The sequence below is a fragment of the Stomoxys calcitrans genome, chromosome 3, assembly GCF_963082655.1.
Source record: "Stomoxys calcitrans chromosome 3, idStoCalc2.1, whole genome shotgun sequence".
In the NCBI taxonomy this organism is placed as follows: domain Eukaryota; kingdom Metazoa; phylum Arthropoda; class Insecta; order Diptera; family Muscidae; genus Stomoxys; species Stomoxys calcitrans.
The window spans coordinates 157,507,311-157,525,152 of NC_081554.1; the positions used below are offsets into that span (position 1 = coordinate 157,507,311).

General features: G+C 39.3%; 1 protein-coding gene across 2 annotated transcripts in view; it reads left to right on the forward strand.

Moving 5' to 3' along the window:
* Positions 1-17,842, forward strand: part of LOC106090654 (discoidin domain-containing receptor 2) — a 236,296-nt gene that overhangs the window by 105,464 nt on the left and 112,990 nt on the right. For both annotated transcript variants that reach the window (XM_059364305.1, XM_059364306.1), the window contains exon 3: positions 4,710-4,815. In XM_059364305.1, the coding sequence (XP_059220288.1) occupies positions 4,710-4,815 (106 nt within the window). The remainder of the gene's footprint in view (positions 1-4,709; positions 4,816-17,842) is intronic.

Sequence of the window (17,842 nt, forward strand, 5' to 3'; positions counted from 1 at the left end):
CTAGATTAATATACCCTCTTCCCATGGTGGTGGGTATACAAATAATATAAAACATAGGAATAAAATGTGCAGCAATTTGTTAATGAAAATAATTTTGTTTTTAAGTTTTCTGCTATGCTTCTGCTTTCCAATTTTCAGTAAAAAACTAAATTTCTTGACATTTTTTAATAAAAATTTCCTTATAAATTATTAATTCTCATTGGCAACCCTGTTCGCATCTAATCTTAATGTATATTTTTGCGAAACATGTCAAACGTTCAATTGCGGCTCACATGAATGGTTGCTGAGTATCATTTCTGCTATACGACTACTGTTTGGGAACCGCTGTGGTTGTTCACAAAAAAAAAGAAAAAAAATTAATAGACTTTCCCTGCGATTGGAAATTTTCTTGAGAGGGGAATAGGGGGCAAAGGAAAATATATTTATTGGTTACAATGATATCTGTGCATAATTTGTTCAACTCAATGGAGTTAACCTCATCAGCCACATCTCATCTTAGCTTTGGGGAGATATGTGTAAGCTGCCATGCAAACCATGTTCCTCTAGCTGCTATAAACTGCTGCTTGCCCCTCAAACTCATCACATCAGTCACATCTGTTCAAGCACTTTTGGGGGCTTTTGTTGGGATCCCTAAATTTTTGCCTTCTTTTGTTTGCCAAGTCCTTAGACAAACCCCCGTTTTTCATGATACTGAATGCTGAATGATGCAAAATTTACATATCGTACATAAGTTTTATATTGAAATGATTTAACAAGAGGTCTCTGTGAGTGTCTGTCTGTCCATTTGTCTGTCTGTCTGTCTCTCTGCCTGCCTAGCTCTTAATAAATGATTATATCGTAACATATTGGTTGAGACAGTTACATGGAAGGCAGTTAACATACATACCGAAACCAATTCAACCATTCAACATTCGTCAGCCTCAGTTGGTTGGTTAGTTAGTCAGTCATTGAGTTAGTCTAGCTTCAACACTCGAGTTTTGCCAGACATACAAGTCAAAGTCTGTTTAGATTTAATGTTATTTGCATTTTTTTTTCTTTTTTTTTTTTTGATTTTTTTCTTTTTTGTGTTGATAGTATTTATGCATCAAGATTTCCCTAGATCGTTACTAGGTAAAATGGGTAGATATGTTAGGGAAGGTAGTTTTACAAAATGCAAAATTTATTATATTTTGAGTATGCTGCAAATTAATGACTATCAATAAATTGTCCTAAAGTATTTGGCAAAGTTTAAAGTATGCTAAGGTAAATAAATTGCATAACATGAGTTATAGGAAATAGAATGGCTGGTGTTATGGTAACAAGAGAGAGGCATGGAAGATAATGAAATTGAGGAGGGTTTATAAGTACTGGTGATTATTTAAGGAGTGTTTAGCAGTGCCAAAAATTTTGTTGTTGTAGAAAATTTTAATTTTTATTTTTAAATAAAAACAAGTAAAAGCGTGCTAAGTTCGGCCGGGCCGAATCTTATATAACCTCCACCATAGATCCCATTTGTCGAGTTCTTTTTCCGGCATCTCTTCTTAGGCAAAAAAGGATATAAGAAAAGATTTGCTCTGCTATTAGAGCGATATCGAGATATGATCCGGTTTGAACCACAATTAAATTATATGTTGGAGACCTGTGTAAAATGTCAGCCAACTCGAATAAGAATTGCGCCCTATGGGGGCTCAAGAAGTAAAATAGAGAGATTGATTTATATGGGAGCTGTGTCGGGCTATAGACCGATTCAGACCATATTAAACACGTATATTGATGGCCATAAGAGGATCCGTCGTATTTCTGGCAAATCGGATAATAATTGCGACCTCTAGAGGCTCAAGAAGTCAAGATCTCAGATCAGTTTATATGGCAGCTATATCAGTATATGAACCGATTTGAGCCTTATTTGACACAGCTTTTGAAAGTAATAATAAAATACTTCGTGCAAAAATTCATTCAAATCGGATAAGAATTGCGCCCTTTAGAGGCTCAAGAAGTCAAAACCCAAGATCGGTTTATATGACAGCTATATCAGGCTATCATCCGATTTGTACCATACTTGGCACATTTGTTGGATATCATAAGAAAATACGTCTTGCAAAATTTAATTCCAATCGGATAAGAATTGCACACTCTAGACGCTCAAGAAGTCAAGACCCGAAATCGGTTTATATGACAGCTATATCAAAACATGGACCGGTATGGCCCACTTACAATCCCATCCGACCTACACTAATAAGAAGTATTTGTGCAAAATTTTAAGCGGCTAGCTTTACTCCTTCGAAAGTTAGCGTGCTTTCGACAGACAGACGAACGAACGGACAGACGGACGGATATGGCCAGATCGACATAAAATGTCGCGACGATCAAGAATATAATTACTTTATGGGGTCTCCCCATCCTATAGTGGAGGGTATAAAAAAAATTGTTTAACCGGGCGCGCTACGCTGCTCCTTCTTTCTATTTTGGTCTTTTTTGAGAGTGGTACCGCCCCTCTGAAATTTCGGCAAGAATGTGGATGCCAAAGTCGTGCTTTGCTCTCAAATAACTCCCATTTGTTACCCATATTGCCACGATCAGTAAATATTTCCGGTTGGTGATGTTTTGTAGGTGGGGTGGGTCCTTTAAATTTTCCCCTGAAATTGTTTATCAGATTTCTCTGATTTACTCTGAATTATCTTTCAATTGAGTACCATGTTGCCGTAGTCCAATAATATGTCCTCTTTACTTGGTGTTTTTGTGTTAGGCGATCCGCCTGCCGTCAATAAACTTGGTCAACCCGAAGTCTTTCGGGTCGACGCAGTCCGGGTTAAGGGAGTGGGTGACGCATGCGCATGCAATATTGTGGAACAGCGAAACGATCGATAGGACGGCGAAAATTCCATCCTATTTAATTGTGGTCCAAACCGGACCATATTTTGATATTGCTCTAATAGCAGATCAAATTTTTCCTTATATCCTTTTTTTGCCTAAGAAGAGATGTCGGGAAAAGAACTCGACAAATGCGATCCATGGTGGAGGGTACATAAGATTCGGCCCGGCCGAACTTATTACGCTTTTGCTTGTTTTTTTTTTTTTTTTGTTATAATTTTGCTGAAATTTGAAACAGTCGGTTATTTAAGGCCTCACGACATCTGACCCAAATATGGTCCAGATCGGACTATATGCAGATATAGCTGCCATATAGACCGATCTGGGTCTGAAGCCCGTAAAAGCTTTATTTTTTTCCGATTTCGCTGAAATTTGAAACAGTAAGTAGTTTTAGGCCACCCGCCATCTGACCCGAATATGGTTCAGATCGGACTGTATTTAAATATAGCTGTCATATAGACCGATATGGCGATTAAGGGTCTGAAGCTCATAAAAGCTTCATTTACTTATATCTTGTTGAAATTTTAAATACAAAATTCAATACTGACTTATATTTGTGACGAAAGGGGGTTTACATATATACCCTAGGTGGTCGGTATCCAAAGTTCGGCCATGCCGAACTTAATGCCTTTTTACTTGTTCAACCTAATCTAAACTCAAATGAACAATTAATATTGACCTTTCGAAGTTATTAGGCTCTACGAAAGCACCATCAGTATCATCCAGGTCATTCTTCTCCGAACTCCTCTAATTAGAAGCCCTGATATTTATATTTAAGTTCAATGGTTTTTTCAAAATGCGTTTTGCTTTTCATGCAATCAAATTAACCTTCTTGAGCCATATTTCATTTAACACTCATTCCCCTTAAGGCATTGCGTGCAGTTATTTCCACAATTGGCATGCAAGTTCTTTATCTTTCAATTTCATTTAGGGGGACCCCAAAGCGTCAAGGCATATTTAACACTTTGTAGACAATGACATAAACTGCAACAGAGATCAACATGGATTTGAAAGGAAATCCACGAGAAAAAGAAAACATTTATGGCACTGCAACTTTGAGCACGCAGCTATAGATGGTCATGCCACAAAATTCCCGCCGAAAACAAAACACATGCCTTGTTTTGAGAAATGAAGAAAAAGAAAACCAAAAAATCATAATGGACGATCAGCACTCACGCACGCACATAACACCATGTGTCATCCCGAAAAGAAAGAAATCAGCCACCAAATAAGAGTGGTCAACGAAAATCTTAATATTGACAGGCAAGTGCCGCTGTCGGCGCAACACTCAAGAAAATAGGGTTGGTACATACTCTCTCAAAAAAAAAAAAAAAAAAAAAAAAAACGGAAAACACAAACTAAGAAAATTTTTCATAAATGCTTCAGTTAATTTGATAAATTTGACATGAAAATTTCATAGTTTTTAAACAAAAACAAGAAACACTTGATTTTCTTTCAGCCAAAGGCGGTGTATGGCCCCCGCTTTCCACTATTTTGTTGCATAGAAGAGCAATGTAATTTATGTTTATGTCTTTTCGAAAGATTTGGAGGCTAGAAGACACCAAAACGGTTTTTTTTTATTCTCTTTACTGCCCTCATTCATAGGGAAGGAACATTTTAAGAATTTTAGTTTTTATTTAGTGCTTTCATGTAAATTTTTTCCTAATTAATTGTTGTGTTCTTTTTGGGTGAGAGGTTTGGTTTTTTTTCTAACAATTTCTGTTTGTTTGTTCGCTAGGTTGGAATTAATTAAGAATGTTCTCTTTAGGATTAATTTTATTTTATTGTTTTTTTTTTCGGGATTTATGGTTTTGAAATGCTTCTTAAGTATGTCTCTTTGTTTGTTTCTATCGTTACAGCCACATGTAATATGCCCCTGGGCATGGAGTCTGGTACAATCACAGATGCTCAAATTACAGCGAGCTCAGCCCATGACACAGGCTTTGTGGGGCCACAACATGCGAGGTAAGTTAATGTTTTTGTTTAGTTATAAAAAATACCATAAAAATTTAAATGTAAAAATTCGGCCACATGGAAAACAATGAATTGCATTTAGCAGATTCTGTCATAAATACAAGTAAAAAGGCGTTAAGTTCGGCCGGCCCGAACTTTGGATACCCATCACCTATATATGTCAACCACCTTTCATCAAAATGCGGTGAAAATTTCATACCTTATGTCCCATAGCAGTTATATCAAAATATGTTCCGATTTGGACCAAATACTAATAAGTACACTAGCAATATCTAAAAATAAACCGATCTGAACCATATATGACACGGATGTCGAAAAGCCTAACATGATTCATTGTTGCAAATTTCATTGAAATCGGATTATAAATGCACCTTTTATGGGGCCACCACTTTAAATCGAGATATCGGTCAACATAGCAGCTATATCCAAATCTGGACCGATTTGGGTCAAGTTGCAGAAAAATGTCGAAGAGCCTAACACAAAGCACTGTCCCAAATTTCGGCGGAATCGGACAATAAATGCCCCTTTTATGGGCCCAAAACCTTAAATCGAGAGATCGGTCTATATGGCCACTTTATTCAAATCTGGGCCGATCTTAAGAAGGACGTCGAAGAGCCTAACATAACTCACTGTCCCAAATTGCGGCGACATCGGGCAATAAATGCGCATTTTATGGGCCCAAAACCTTAAATCGAGAGATCGGTCTATATGGCAGCTATATCCAAATCTGAACCGATCCGGGCCAAATTAACGATGGAAGTCGAAGGGCCTAACTTAACTCACTTTCCCAAATTTCAGCGAAGTCGGATAATAAGTTTGGATTTTGTGGGCCTTAGACCCTAAGTCGGAGGATCGGTCTGTATGGCAGCTATATCCAAATCTGGACCGATCTGGGCCAAATTGATGAAGGATGTCGAAGGGCCTAACACAACTCACTGTCCCGAATTTCAGCAAAATCGGATAATAAATGTGGCTTTTATTGGCCTAAGACCCTAAATCGGCGGATCGGTCTATATGGGGGCTATATCAGGATATATTCCGATATAGCCCATCTTCAAACTTAACATGCTTATGGACAAAAAAAGAATCTGTGCAAAGTTTCAGCTCAATACCTCCATTTGTAAAGACTGTAGCGTGATTTCAACAGACAGACGGACAGACGGACGGACATGTCTAGATCGTCTTAGATTTTTACGCTGATCAAGAATATATATACTTTATAGGGTCGGAAATGGATATTTTTATGTGTTGCAAACGGAATGACAAAATGAATATACCCCCATCCTTCGATGGTGGGTATAATAATGAGAAGGGTCTTTAAGGGGTTCAAGGGCCTTTAAAAGTCTTTAAGAGAACCAAGCGGCTAACCTCTCTGTGGTTCTACTCCCAACCTTGCAGCTTTATCATGGTCTGGCTGATTTATAGAAGCTTTCTTACTCTCTAAGTATTAGACATGACCCTGATTTTTTTCCTTCAAATCAAGACAAGAATCAGTTGAACTTTAAATGATCCCGGGCTTGTTACTGAAGTTCCGGAGACTTTCTGATTCTTGTCCAAGATTTTATAATTCTTATGCAATGCCTTTTCAAGGAGTTCGACCAGTTGAACTCTTAAAGAATGGATATTCAGGGATTTCATTTGTTGTAATCTACATACTGCAGAAAAAAGCAAATAAGAGGGAGACTACAGTGGCGCAGAGGTTAGCATGTCCGCCTATCTGCGCCACGGTGGCGCAAATAAAGGGTTTTCATCCTCCTCAAACACTGTATTCGCCTGCTAGTCCTTTCTTTAGCAAGAACGAAACCTAAATATCTTATCTCGAATCGTTTTCGGTGCCTGATAGACCGTCCTCAGTCTAACCACTGCATCCATAGTATCCAGAATGAAACCATAGCCGGACCCCTTCTCTCTTTGTATGGCAAGTTCGCTCAGCTTTAGCTCAACCATTTCCTGGACAGTTGTCAATTGGGGATAACTGCAGAATAATCGGAAGTCTAAAATCCGATAACGTATTTTTCTTCCCTGGGTAGGTCAATTTCTCGAATCCCATTTCTATAGTCTCTGTCCATTTTCCATGATCTCGCTGATCGTCGCTAGAAGTTTGCTTCGGATCAGAAGCACGGCACTGCCCACATACGCGTTGAGATCCAATAGGATTTTGTTGATCAATCGCTTCCAGAGCATCGTCGAGAATGCCTCTCATTGATCCATTGCTCGTGTCACACGCCTCCTGACAATTTTATCACGGAAGACCGTGTTCATAATTCTGCCGGGTAGCATAAAATCCGTACACCGGGATATTTACAGGTGGACCTTCGTAAGGTAAAGGTAAGCGACTATTGACCATAACTTCCCGTGATCAAATTCCCCTTCAATATCCAGGAATGCCGCTATCGCCTACGCCTTGGAGACACATCTCGACTTCCCTTACCACCACGTAGAAGCTTGTCTGCCCTTGAGTTATGCATATTGTGCCGCATTGAAGTCCCTTCCTCACATTCATATATATCAGTCGACATTTTCTTATATGTAAGGCGTAAGGAGGCCACCGTAGCGCAGAGGTTAGCATGTCGGTCTATGACGCTGAACGCCTTGGTTCGAATCCAGGCGAGAACATCAGAAGGAATTTTCAGCGGTTGTTTTCCCCTCCCAATGCTGGCAACATTTGTGAGGTATTATGCTATGCAAAACTTCTCTCCAAAGAGGTGTCGCACTGCTGCACGCCGTTCGGACTCGGCTATAAAAAGGAGGCCCCTTATCATTGAGCTTAAAACGATGAATCGAACTGCACTCATTGATATGTGAGAAATTTGCCCCTGTTCCTTAGTGGAATGTTCATAGGCAAAATTTGCAAATAAAAAGGCATTAAGTTCGGCCGGGCCAAACTTTGGATGCCAATCTCGGATATACATATTAGATACCTTTCGTCATAATACGGTGAAAAATGCATTATTTATTAACCCATATCAGCTATAAGTCCGATCTCCATCTTAGTCAAATGCAATTTTGCCCATGAACATTCCACTAAGGAACAGGGGCATGAAGTCTAAAAAAGGGTCTAACACATCTCGTTCATCACCTTTTATCCGTGTATCAAATTTCAGCGAAATCTACCTACCTACAAATCGGAACTGACATGGGCTGTATTGAACTGGGATGTCAAGTAACCTAACACAACTCGCTATCCCAAATTTAAGCGAAATCGAACCATAAATGCGCCTATTATGGGCCGATGAACTTAAATTGGGAGATTGGTGCATATGGCAGATATATCCAAATCTGGACCGATCTGGACCGTATTGAAGTGGGATGTCGAGGCGCCTAACGCAACTCATTTTGGCAAACTCGGTTAATAAATTCACCTTGTGTGGGACTAAACCCTGAAATCAAGAGATCGGTATGTATGGCAGCTATATCCAAATCTGAACCGATTTGGGCCAAATCAAACAAGGATGTTTTTAGAGGCCTAACATAGCTTACTGTCCCAAACTTCAACGAAATCGGACAATAAATGGGCCCAAGACCTTACAGCGAGAGATCGGTCTATATGGCAGCTATATCGAAATCTTGACCGTTCTAAGTCGTATCGAACTAGGATGTCGAGATATAACTCACTGTTTCAAATTTCAGCAAAGTCGGATAATAAATCGGCAGATCGGTTCATATGGGGTCTATATCAAAACATAATCCGATATAGCCCATCTTAGCCCATCACCTGTCTATGGACAAAAAAGAATCTGTGCAAAGTTCCAGCCCAATATCTTTTTTTTAAGACGGCAGCTTGATTTCGACAGACAGACAGACGGACGGATATATCTAGATCGTTTTAGATTTTTATGACGATTAAGAATATATATACCTTGTAGGGTCGGGTGGTGGGTATAACAATTATTGTGTGTTTGTTATGTATTATTCCATGGTGTAGAATGGACCCGTGTTTAAGATAGGGTACTTAATTCTTCGATATCTGAAAGGGGTGGACCCTCCCCAAATTTTCAAAACCGCCAGATCTCGAAGATGAATAGTGGGATATAAGCGAAATTTTGTTTGCACACATATGGGGTGGAATACCATGGGTACCGCCCCACTACCAATACCAGCAATCGGGATATATAGACCAATAATGACGGATGATCATTGTCATCCTCATAGATGTCGTTAGTCTTCATCTTCCACTCCAAGACTGTTCGTGATATTACCGTCTTGTTATTGCGCTAGTAGCCAGTTTACTGTCCTTAAAGAGGTTCACACTCGCGATTCTCGCATTAACACACCATCTCCTTCTACTGGATCTCGGATCTCCTTCTACTAGATCGTAATATGGTCAGGCAGTCGATGAAAGTTCTCAGTCCCTGGATTTTCAATGTAGACCCTCAGGCCCACTATGTTCTCTATCTTTAATACATCTGTGTAACATGATCTTTCAGATGGTAATACCAGAATACAGTCAATCCAAGGGAGGCCACAGTAGCGCAGAGGCTAGCATCTCCGCCTATGACGCTGAACGCCTGGGTTCGAATCCTGGCGAGACCATCAGAAAAAATTTTCAACGGTGGTTTTCCCCTCCTAATGCTGGCAACATTTGTGAGGTACTATGCCATGTAAAACTTCTCTCCAAGAGGTGTCGCACTGCGGCATGCCGTTCGAACTCGGCTATAAAAAGGAGGCCCCTTATCATTGAGCTTAAAAAAAAAACTTGAATCGGACTGCACTCATTGATATGTGAGAAGTTTGCCCCCGTTCCTCAGTGAAATGTTCATCGGCAAAATTTGCAATTTTACAGTCAATCCAAGATTGTGTCGCTGGCAGCAGTGCGTCGCACTCGTTCTCAAGTGTCGTCTCAGGTATCCAATCCTTTTCCATTTCTTCCATTTTTCCTAACGTCGCGTTGGTAGGAGCTATTTCTATCCTCTCTTCATGCTACTATCTCTTTAAATCTCAAAGTTTCCAACGAACGTGGTCCTCATCACCCGACTACACTATGAAAACATTTTCTCTGAAACTGTAGTATTCTCCTTTATGTAGATTGGTCCACATATGTGACTTGAAATTTATCATTTGAATTCTCTATGCATTGTCCCATATAAAAACATTGTTGCTCTGTTTTGTATAGAGAGATGTGTATCATTTAGGTGGTGACTGGTAACCCATCGGCCCCTGCTGTCTTGTTTTTGGGAGCCGATTTTTTTTCTATTTCTGCAGCGTTTCAGTTAGACGATGAAAACTCAATACTGTTGCCAGAGTTTGTTTCCGAGTAATCCTGGTTTAAGCTAAAATGGGACATAAACCATTTTGAAGCTGTTTTATCAAAGTGCTAGTAACTTTTAATCCCAACTTCTTGACCAAGTACAATATTTCTCTGCCGTTGAGCTATTAAGAAGTCCCCAATAGGCTTGAAAAACGACAAAAAAATCAATTAACATTGTGTCAACACAATAAAACATTAGTTTTCCTCATACCAAAAGCAAATGATAAAGAAGACGCCCAACGCTAATGAAACTTGATTTCCAACATATCAGTTTTATGGTAGGACCTCCACTTTAAATTTCATTTAAATAGCCATCATTATGTCAGCCAAGAGTAAACATCATAAAAAAGAAAACAGTGAAGCAACGTTAAAACGTGATCTAAAGTCATTTATTCTTCAACCAATCCCGTATAAACATTCAATTAAATTAAGATAAATACGTATATCGTCGCCATTCAAATGTTACCCATGGCTCCTGAAGTGGCTGGACATTTCCATGGAAACAAACACTGGCATTGGCGATGCCCTTTTTGAAAGTCTTTCAAACGTTGGCTTTTTTTTTTTTTTTGTTTGCGAGAGAGAAGGAGGAAGGAAAACAAACCAACTTTAATTTAAATTAATTCCTTTACAAATAGTTAACGAATCTCAAATGCAAAAGGAGAAGTAGCATAAAACATAGTGGAGTGGATAAAGCCAACAGGCTGACAGGGATCTGGAAGTATATAGAACAACATGGGCCCAAAGTATCTTGGCCATGTGATTAACTAAATGACAGTTTGTTTTTTATTTCTTTGCCTCCAGTACTTTCCCTCCTCCTCCTCCACCACTTGCTGTCTTCATTACCTTAAAAGCGAATAGTTTTGCTGGAGTCAATGGCTGCTGCTCTATCAACTTCAATGGGATTTTTGCTGCCTAAAGATCATGATGGCATCACAACAAATGGCATGAAAAAAAAACAAGTAAAAGCGTGCTAAGTTCGGCCGGGCCGAATCTTATATACCCTCCACCATGGATCGCATTTGTCGAGTTCTTTTCCCGGCATCTCTTCTTAGGCAAAAAAGGATATAAGAAAAGAGTTGCTCTGCTATTAAAACGATATCAAGATATGGTCCGGTTCGGACCACAATTAAATTATATGTTGGAGACCTGTGTAAAATTTCAGCCAATTCGTATAAGAATTGCGCCCATTGGGGCTCACGAAGTAAAATAGAGCGAACGATTTATATGGGATCTGTATCGGGCTATAGACCGATTCAGAACATAATAAACACGTTTGTTGATTGTCATGAGAAGATCCGTCGTACAAAATTTCAGCCAAATCGGATAGGAATTGCGCCCTCTAGAAGCTCAAGAAGTCAAATCCCCAGATCTGTTTATATGACAGCTATATCAGGTTATGAACCGATTTCAACCATACTTGGCACAGTTGTTGGATATCATAACGAAATACTTCGTGCAAAAATTCATTCAAATCGGATAAGAATTGTGCCCTCTAGAGGCTCAAGAAGTCAAGACCCAAGATCGGTTTATATGGCAGCTATATCACGTTATGGACCGATTTGAACCATACTTGGCACTGTTGTTGGATATCATAACGAAATACTTCGTGCAAAAATTCATTCAAATCGGATAAGAATTGTGCCCTCTAGAGGCTCAAGAAGTCAAGACCCAAGATCGGTTTATATGGCAGCTATATCACGTTATGGACCGATTTAAATCATACTTGGCACAGTTGTTGGGTATCATAACAAAACACGTCGTGCGAAATTCCATTCCAATCGGATAAGAATTGCGCCCTCCAGAGGGTCAAGAAGTCAAGACCCAAGATCGGTTTATATGGCAGCTATATCAGGTTATGGACCGATTTGAACCATACTTGGCACTGTTGTTGGATATAATAACAAAACACGTCGTGTAAAATTTCATTTCAATCGGATAAGAATTGAGCACTCTAGAGGCTCAAGAATTCAAGACCCAAGATCGGTTTATATGGCAACTATATCAGGTTATGAACCGATTTGAACCATACTTGGCACAGTTGTTGGATATCGTAACAAAACACGTCGTGCAAAATTTCATTCTGATCGGATAAGAATTGCGCACGCTAGAGGCTCAAGAAGTCAAGACCCAAGATCGGTTTATATGGCAGCTATATCAAAACATGGACCGATATGGCCCATTTGCAATACCAACCGACCTACACTAATAAGAAGTATTTGTGCAAAATTTCAAGCGGCTAGCTTTACTCCTTCGGAAGTTAGCGTGCTTTCGACAGACAGACGGACGGACGGACGGACGGACGGACGGACGGACAGACGGACGGACATGGCTAGATCGACATAAAATGTCACGACGATCAAGAATATATATACTTTATGGGGTCTCAGACGAATATTTCGAGTAGTTACAAACAGAATGACGAAATTAGTATACCCCCCATCTTATGGTGGAGGGTATAACAAACAGACAATTTCTCCCCAAGAACAGGCAAGAGAAGGCAGGAGCCAGACCAAATTCCAAAAGCCCATTAAAAGTCGTCAATGAAAATTAAAAAAAAAAAAAAAAAAACAAAAACACAGCAACAAAATTAAATGTCCATAGAAAACAGCCACCACCAAGAATCACTTGAAAACTCTTTTTATAAACACTACCATAGAAAGGGGGATATAGCAATTAAGTCATTATGTTGGTAACAGATCGAAGTATAGGCCTAGGCTGTGGAGTCGAGCAATTTTTACTCGACTCCGACTAGGGGAAGATTGCTCGACACCGGTTCCAAAGTCGATTCTTAGCTCTTAATTTTGTTAAATTTTATTAACAACATTTTTATACCCACCACCGAAGGACGGGGTTATGCTCATTTTGTTATTCCGTTTGCAACACATGGAAATATCCATTTCCGACCCTATAAAGTAGATGTATTTTTGATCGTCGTAAAAATCTAAGATGATCTGGCCATGTCTGTCCGTCTGTCTGTCACGCTTTAGTCTATAAAATGAGAAATATTGAGCTGAAACTGTGCACAGACTCTTTTTTGTTCATAGGCAGGTTAAGTTCAAAGATGGACTATATCTTGATCGTCGTGGCATTTTATATCGATCTTGCCATGTCCTTCTGTCCGTCTGTCTGTCGAAAGCACGCTAACTTTCGAAGGAGTAAAGCTATCCGCTTGAAATTTTGCACAAGTACAATACTTCCTATCAGTGTCGGTCAGTTTGGATTGTAAATGGGCCATATCGGTCCATGTTTTGATATAGCTGCCATATTAACCGATCTTGGGTCTTGACTTCTTGAGCCTCTAGAGGGCGCAATTCTTATCCGATTGGAATGAAATTTTGCACGACATCTTCTGTTATGATATCCAACAACTGTGCCATGTACGGTTCAAATCAGTACATAACCTGATAAGCTGTCATATAAACCGATCTTGGGTCTTGACTTCTTGAGTCTCTAGAGGTCGCAATTCTTATCCGATTGGAATGAAATTTTGCACGACATCTTCTGTTATGATATCCAACAACTGTGCCATGTACGGTTCAAATCAGTCAATAACATGATATAGCTGCCATATAAACCGATCTTGGGTCTTGACTTCTTGAGACACTAGAGGGCGCAATTCTTATCCGATTGGAATGAAATTTTGCACAAATTATTTTGCTATGACTTCCAACATCTGTCCAATATAGGTTTATGTTTTGATATAGCTTCCATATGAACCGATCTTGGGTCTTGACTTCTTGAGCCTCTAGAGGGCGCAATTCTTATCCGATTGGAATGAAATTTTGCACGACGTCTTCTGTTATGATATCCAGAAACTGTGCCAAGTATGGTTCAAATCGGTTCATAACCTGATATAGCTGCCATATAAACCGATCTGGGATCGTGCCTTCTTGAGCCTCTAGAGGTCACAGGATTTGGATATAGCTTCCATTTATATGTTTGTCCAGAATCGACATAGTTATATCGACTTCGGACAAAAGTGCTCGACTCCAACTCCGCAGCGCTGCGAAGAAACCCAATCGAGATGGCGGAAGAAGATTCAACACACAGGTTATATAAAATTTGGACCAATTCGACTCCTATATAACTGATTCCTTTATAATAAAAAGATATTTTCCACCTTTTTTCCACTCGACAAAGAGTATCTGCAAGTCTTCTTTGCTTCCTCCTTAGTTTCTTCTTTTTTCGTTGGAGAGAAATTACAAGAAGAACATTTCCCCCAGATGCAAGGCGGCTTTCTGAAGTTGTGTGTCAAACAGAAAACTTTGATTAGATAGTTGTTAGTCCGGTAGTAAGATATTGAACAGAAGTCTAGATTTGCCCCTTCTTGTCAGCAGCCTGCTGCTCCAGTGCGCTTACGCCTTTAAGGCTATACACAATTTTTTTTGTTCCAGGCAACTTTGAATGTTGGCTCTTCTTGAGTATAGCTGTTGCTTGGCAAAACAATGTAGCAAAGGCATTTAATGTATTTTTGTCTTGAGCAGTCACTGCGTTTTCAGTTTGACGGCCTTCTTTCTATTTTGTTTTGTAACAGAAACTAGAAGCAAATTGTATATTACCATTTAACTTCCCTCCCATCATCATCAGCCTCATCATCGTCCCCATCATCTTGGTCATCAACATTTTCTTTTGAATTTCTTTGTATATTGCGCCAAGTTTGGAGTTGCTAGCTTGCATGGCTAGAATTGATAGTCAGACGACCAGAAGACAGACAGACAGACAGCCAGATACTAAGAGCACAGTCCCAACGTGGAGATGGTTAACTTTGGCAATAACAATAATTAAAGTCAAAATGAAATGGGTCTATAAACTAAAGGATATTAGCATTTTAAATGATTTTTATGGCATTTTAGCCATAGATTAAATACTCGGAAGGCCAACAAACATCAACACAAAATGTTTAGGCAGGAAATATCATTAGAAGCCATTATGATCGTCATCATCATCGCCAACTTCAACGTCAGCAGCATTGCCAAGATGGCAATGGCTTGCGTGCTTTTTTGTTATCTTGGCAATTTTTTTGAACATTTTCTCTGCTTTAAATAAACTTTTTTTTTTTGGCTAAGAATTGGGCCAACAAATAGTTTATGTTGATTAAATTGACCTTTATTTTCCCGAAAAAGGTGAATGGCCGATTAGCAGCTGGTGCTAATAAGCTAGCAGTGAATTTGGGAATTGTATTTGAGAATGGCAGTGAAAATTGGCGTGGGAATTGTTATTTATGAAGGTGTTGAGAATACCAAAATGGCTCATAAATTACTCACAGAGATTCTATGTTTAATTTGCCAAGTCTGAAGTCCTAATGGGAAATGTTTAAAAAAATTTCTGTTCAAATCTAAAAAGATGGGTAAATGAAATTAAAGAGAATTTTGATAGGGTTGCATGATTTATTGGCTCCTTTATGAATCAAATCAAAATATTGGCTCCTAAAACATATAAAGCTATGATTTTGAGAATTGGTGCAATATCTGAAGACCAGGCCGAATCCCATGGCAGCTGGCTGTACATAGCGGATTGACCCGATGTATCCCTCCATTGGCAAGGGCTGCCACCTCAGTGTACAACACACTGCTACAACAACAACCAGGTCGAACCTTGGATACTCATCTCCAAATGATTTCACAACAAGTAAAAGCGTGCTAAGTTCGGCCGTGCCGAATCTTATATACCCTCCACCATGAATCGCATTTGTCGAGTTCTTTTCCCGGCATCTCTTTTTAGGAAAAAAAGAAAAGATTTGCTCTGCAATTAGAGCGATATCACGATATGGTCCGGTACGGACCACAATTCAATTATATATTGGAGACCTGCGTAAAATGTCAGTCGATTCGAATAAGAATTTGGGGGCTCAAGAAGTAAAATAGAGAGATCGATTTATATGGGAGATGTATCAGGCTATAGATCGATTCAGAGGATCCGTCGTACAAAATTTCAGGCACATTGGATAATAATTGCGACCTATAGAGGCTCAAGAAGTCAAGATCCCAGATCGGTTTATATGGCAGCTATATAAGGTTACGAACCTATTTGAACAATACTTCATGCAAAATTTCAGCTAAATCGAATAAGAATTGCGCCCTCTAGAAGCTCAAGAAGTCAAGTCCCCAGTTCGCTTTATATGGCAGCTAAATCAGGTTATGGACCGATTTCAACCATACTTGGCACAGTAGTTGGAAGTCATAGCGAAAAATGTCCTGTAAAATTTCATTCCAATCGGATAAGAATTGCGCCCTCTATAGGCTCAAGAAGTCAAGACCCAAGATCGGTTTATATGGCAGCTATATCAGGTTATGAACCGATTTGAACCATACTTGGCACAGTTGTTGGAAGTCATAGCGAAACAGGTCGTGCAAAACTTTATTCCAACCGGATAAGAATTGCGCCCTCCAGAGGCTCAAGAAGTCAAGACCCAAGATCGGTTTATATGGTAGCTAAAGGGTGATTTTTTTTGAGGTTAGGATTTTCATGCATTAGTATTTGACAGATCACGTGGGATTTCAAACATGGTGTCAAAGAGAAAGATGCTCAGTATGCTTTGACATTTCATCATGAATAGACTTACTAACGAGCAACGCTTGCAAATCATTGAATTTTATTACCAAAATCAGTGTTCGGTTCGAAATGTGTTCATTCACCGTTCAGCGATGAGGCTCATTTCTGGTTGAATGGCTACGTAAATAAGCAAAATTGCCGCATTTGGAGTGAAGAGCAACCAGAAGCCGTTCAAGAACTGCCCATGCATCCCGAAAAATGCACTGTTTGGTGTGGTTTGTACGCTGGTGGAATCATTGGACCGTATTTTTTCAAAGATGCTGTTGGACGCAACGTTACGGTGAATGAACACATTTCGAACCGAACACTGATTTTGGTAATAAAATTCAATGATTTGCAAGCGTTGCTCGTTAGTAAGTCTATTCATGATGAAATGTCAAAGCATACTGAGCATCTTTCTCTTTGACACCATGTCTGAAATCCCACGTGATCTGTCAAATACTAATGCATGAAAATCCTAACCTCAAAAAAATCACCCTTTATATCAAAACATGGACCGATATGGCCCATTTACAATACCAACCGACCTACACTAATAAGAAGTATTTGTGCTAAATTTCAATCGGCTAGCTTTGCTCCTTCGAAAGTTAGCGTGCTTTCGACAGACAGACGGACGGACGGACATGGCTATATCGAAATAAAATGTCACGACGATCAAGAATATATATACTTTATGGGGTCTCAGACGAATATTTCGAGTAGTTATGTGGAACTTGCGCTATTCCTCCCTATATCTCTGCATACAGCTGGCTTTTGTATAGCAGTCCTGAAATATTGTAAGCCACCATGGCAAAGAGGTTACCACATCCGCCTATTAAGCTAAAAGTCTGATATCGAATCCGCCTATTAAGTTAAAAGCTATCGAATCCTGGGAGAACATAAGACAAAATTTTCAGCTGTGGTTAGGCTCTTACTTTTGCCGGCGACTTAAATGGGGTACCAAGTCGTCAAAACTTCAATATTTAGTTTAGTTGATCTGTGGCACTTCATTCTGATTTTGCAATAAAAAGAAAGTCCATCATAATTGAACTTTAATTTGAATCGGACTGCAGTAATGAATATGAGAAAAGTAACTCCGCTAATACTGTATAGAAAATTAACGAGCAAATTGCCTTTTTACCTAAACACCTTCTACTTTCTCAATCTCTAAGCAATTTTTATAAAAACCAGGATATGATAAATATTAGGTTTAACTTTCTAAATCATCATTTAATGTTA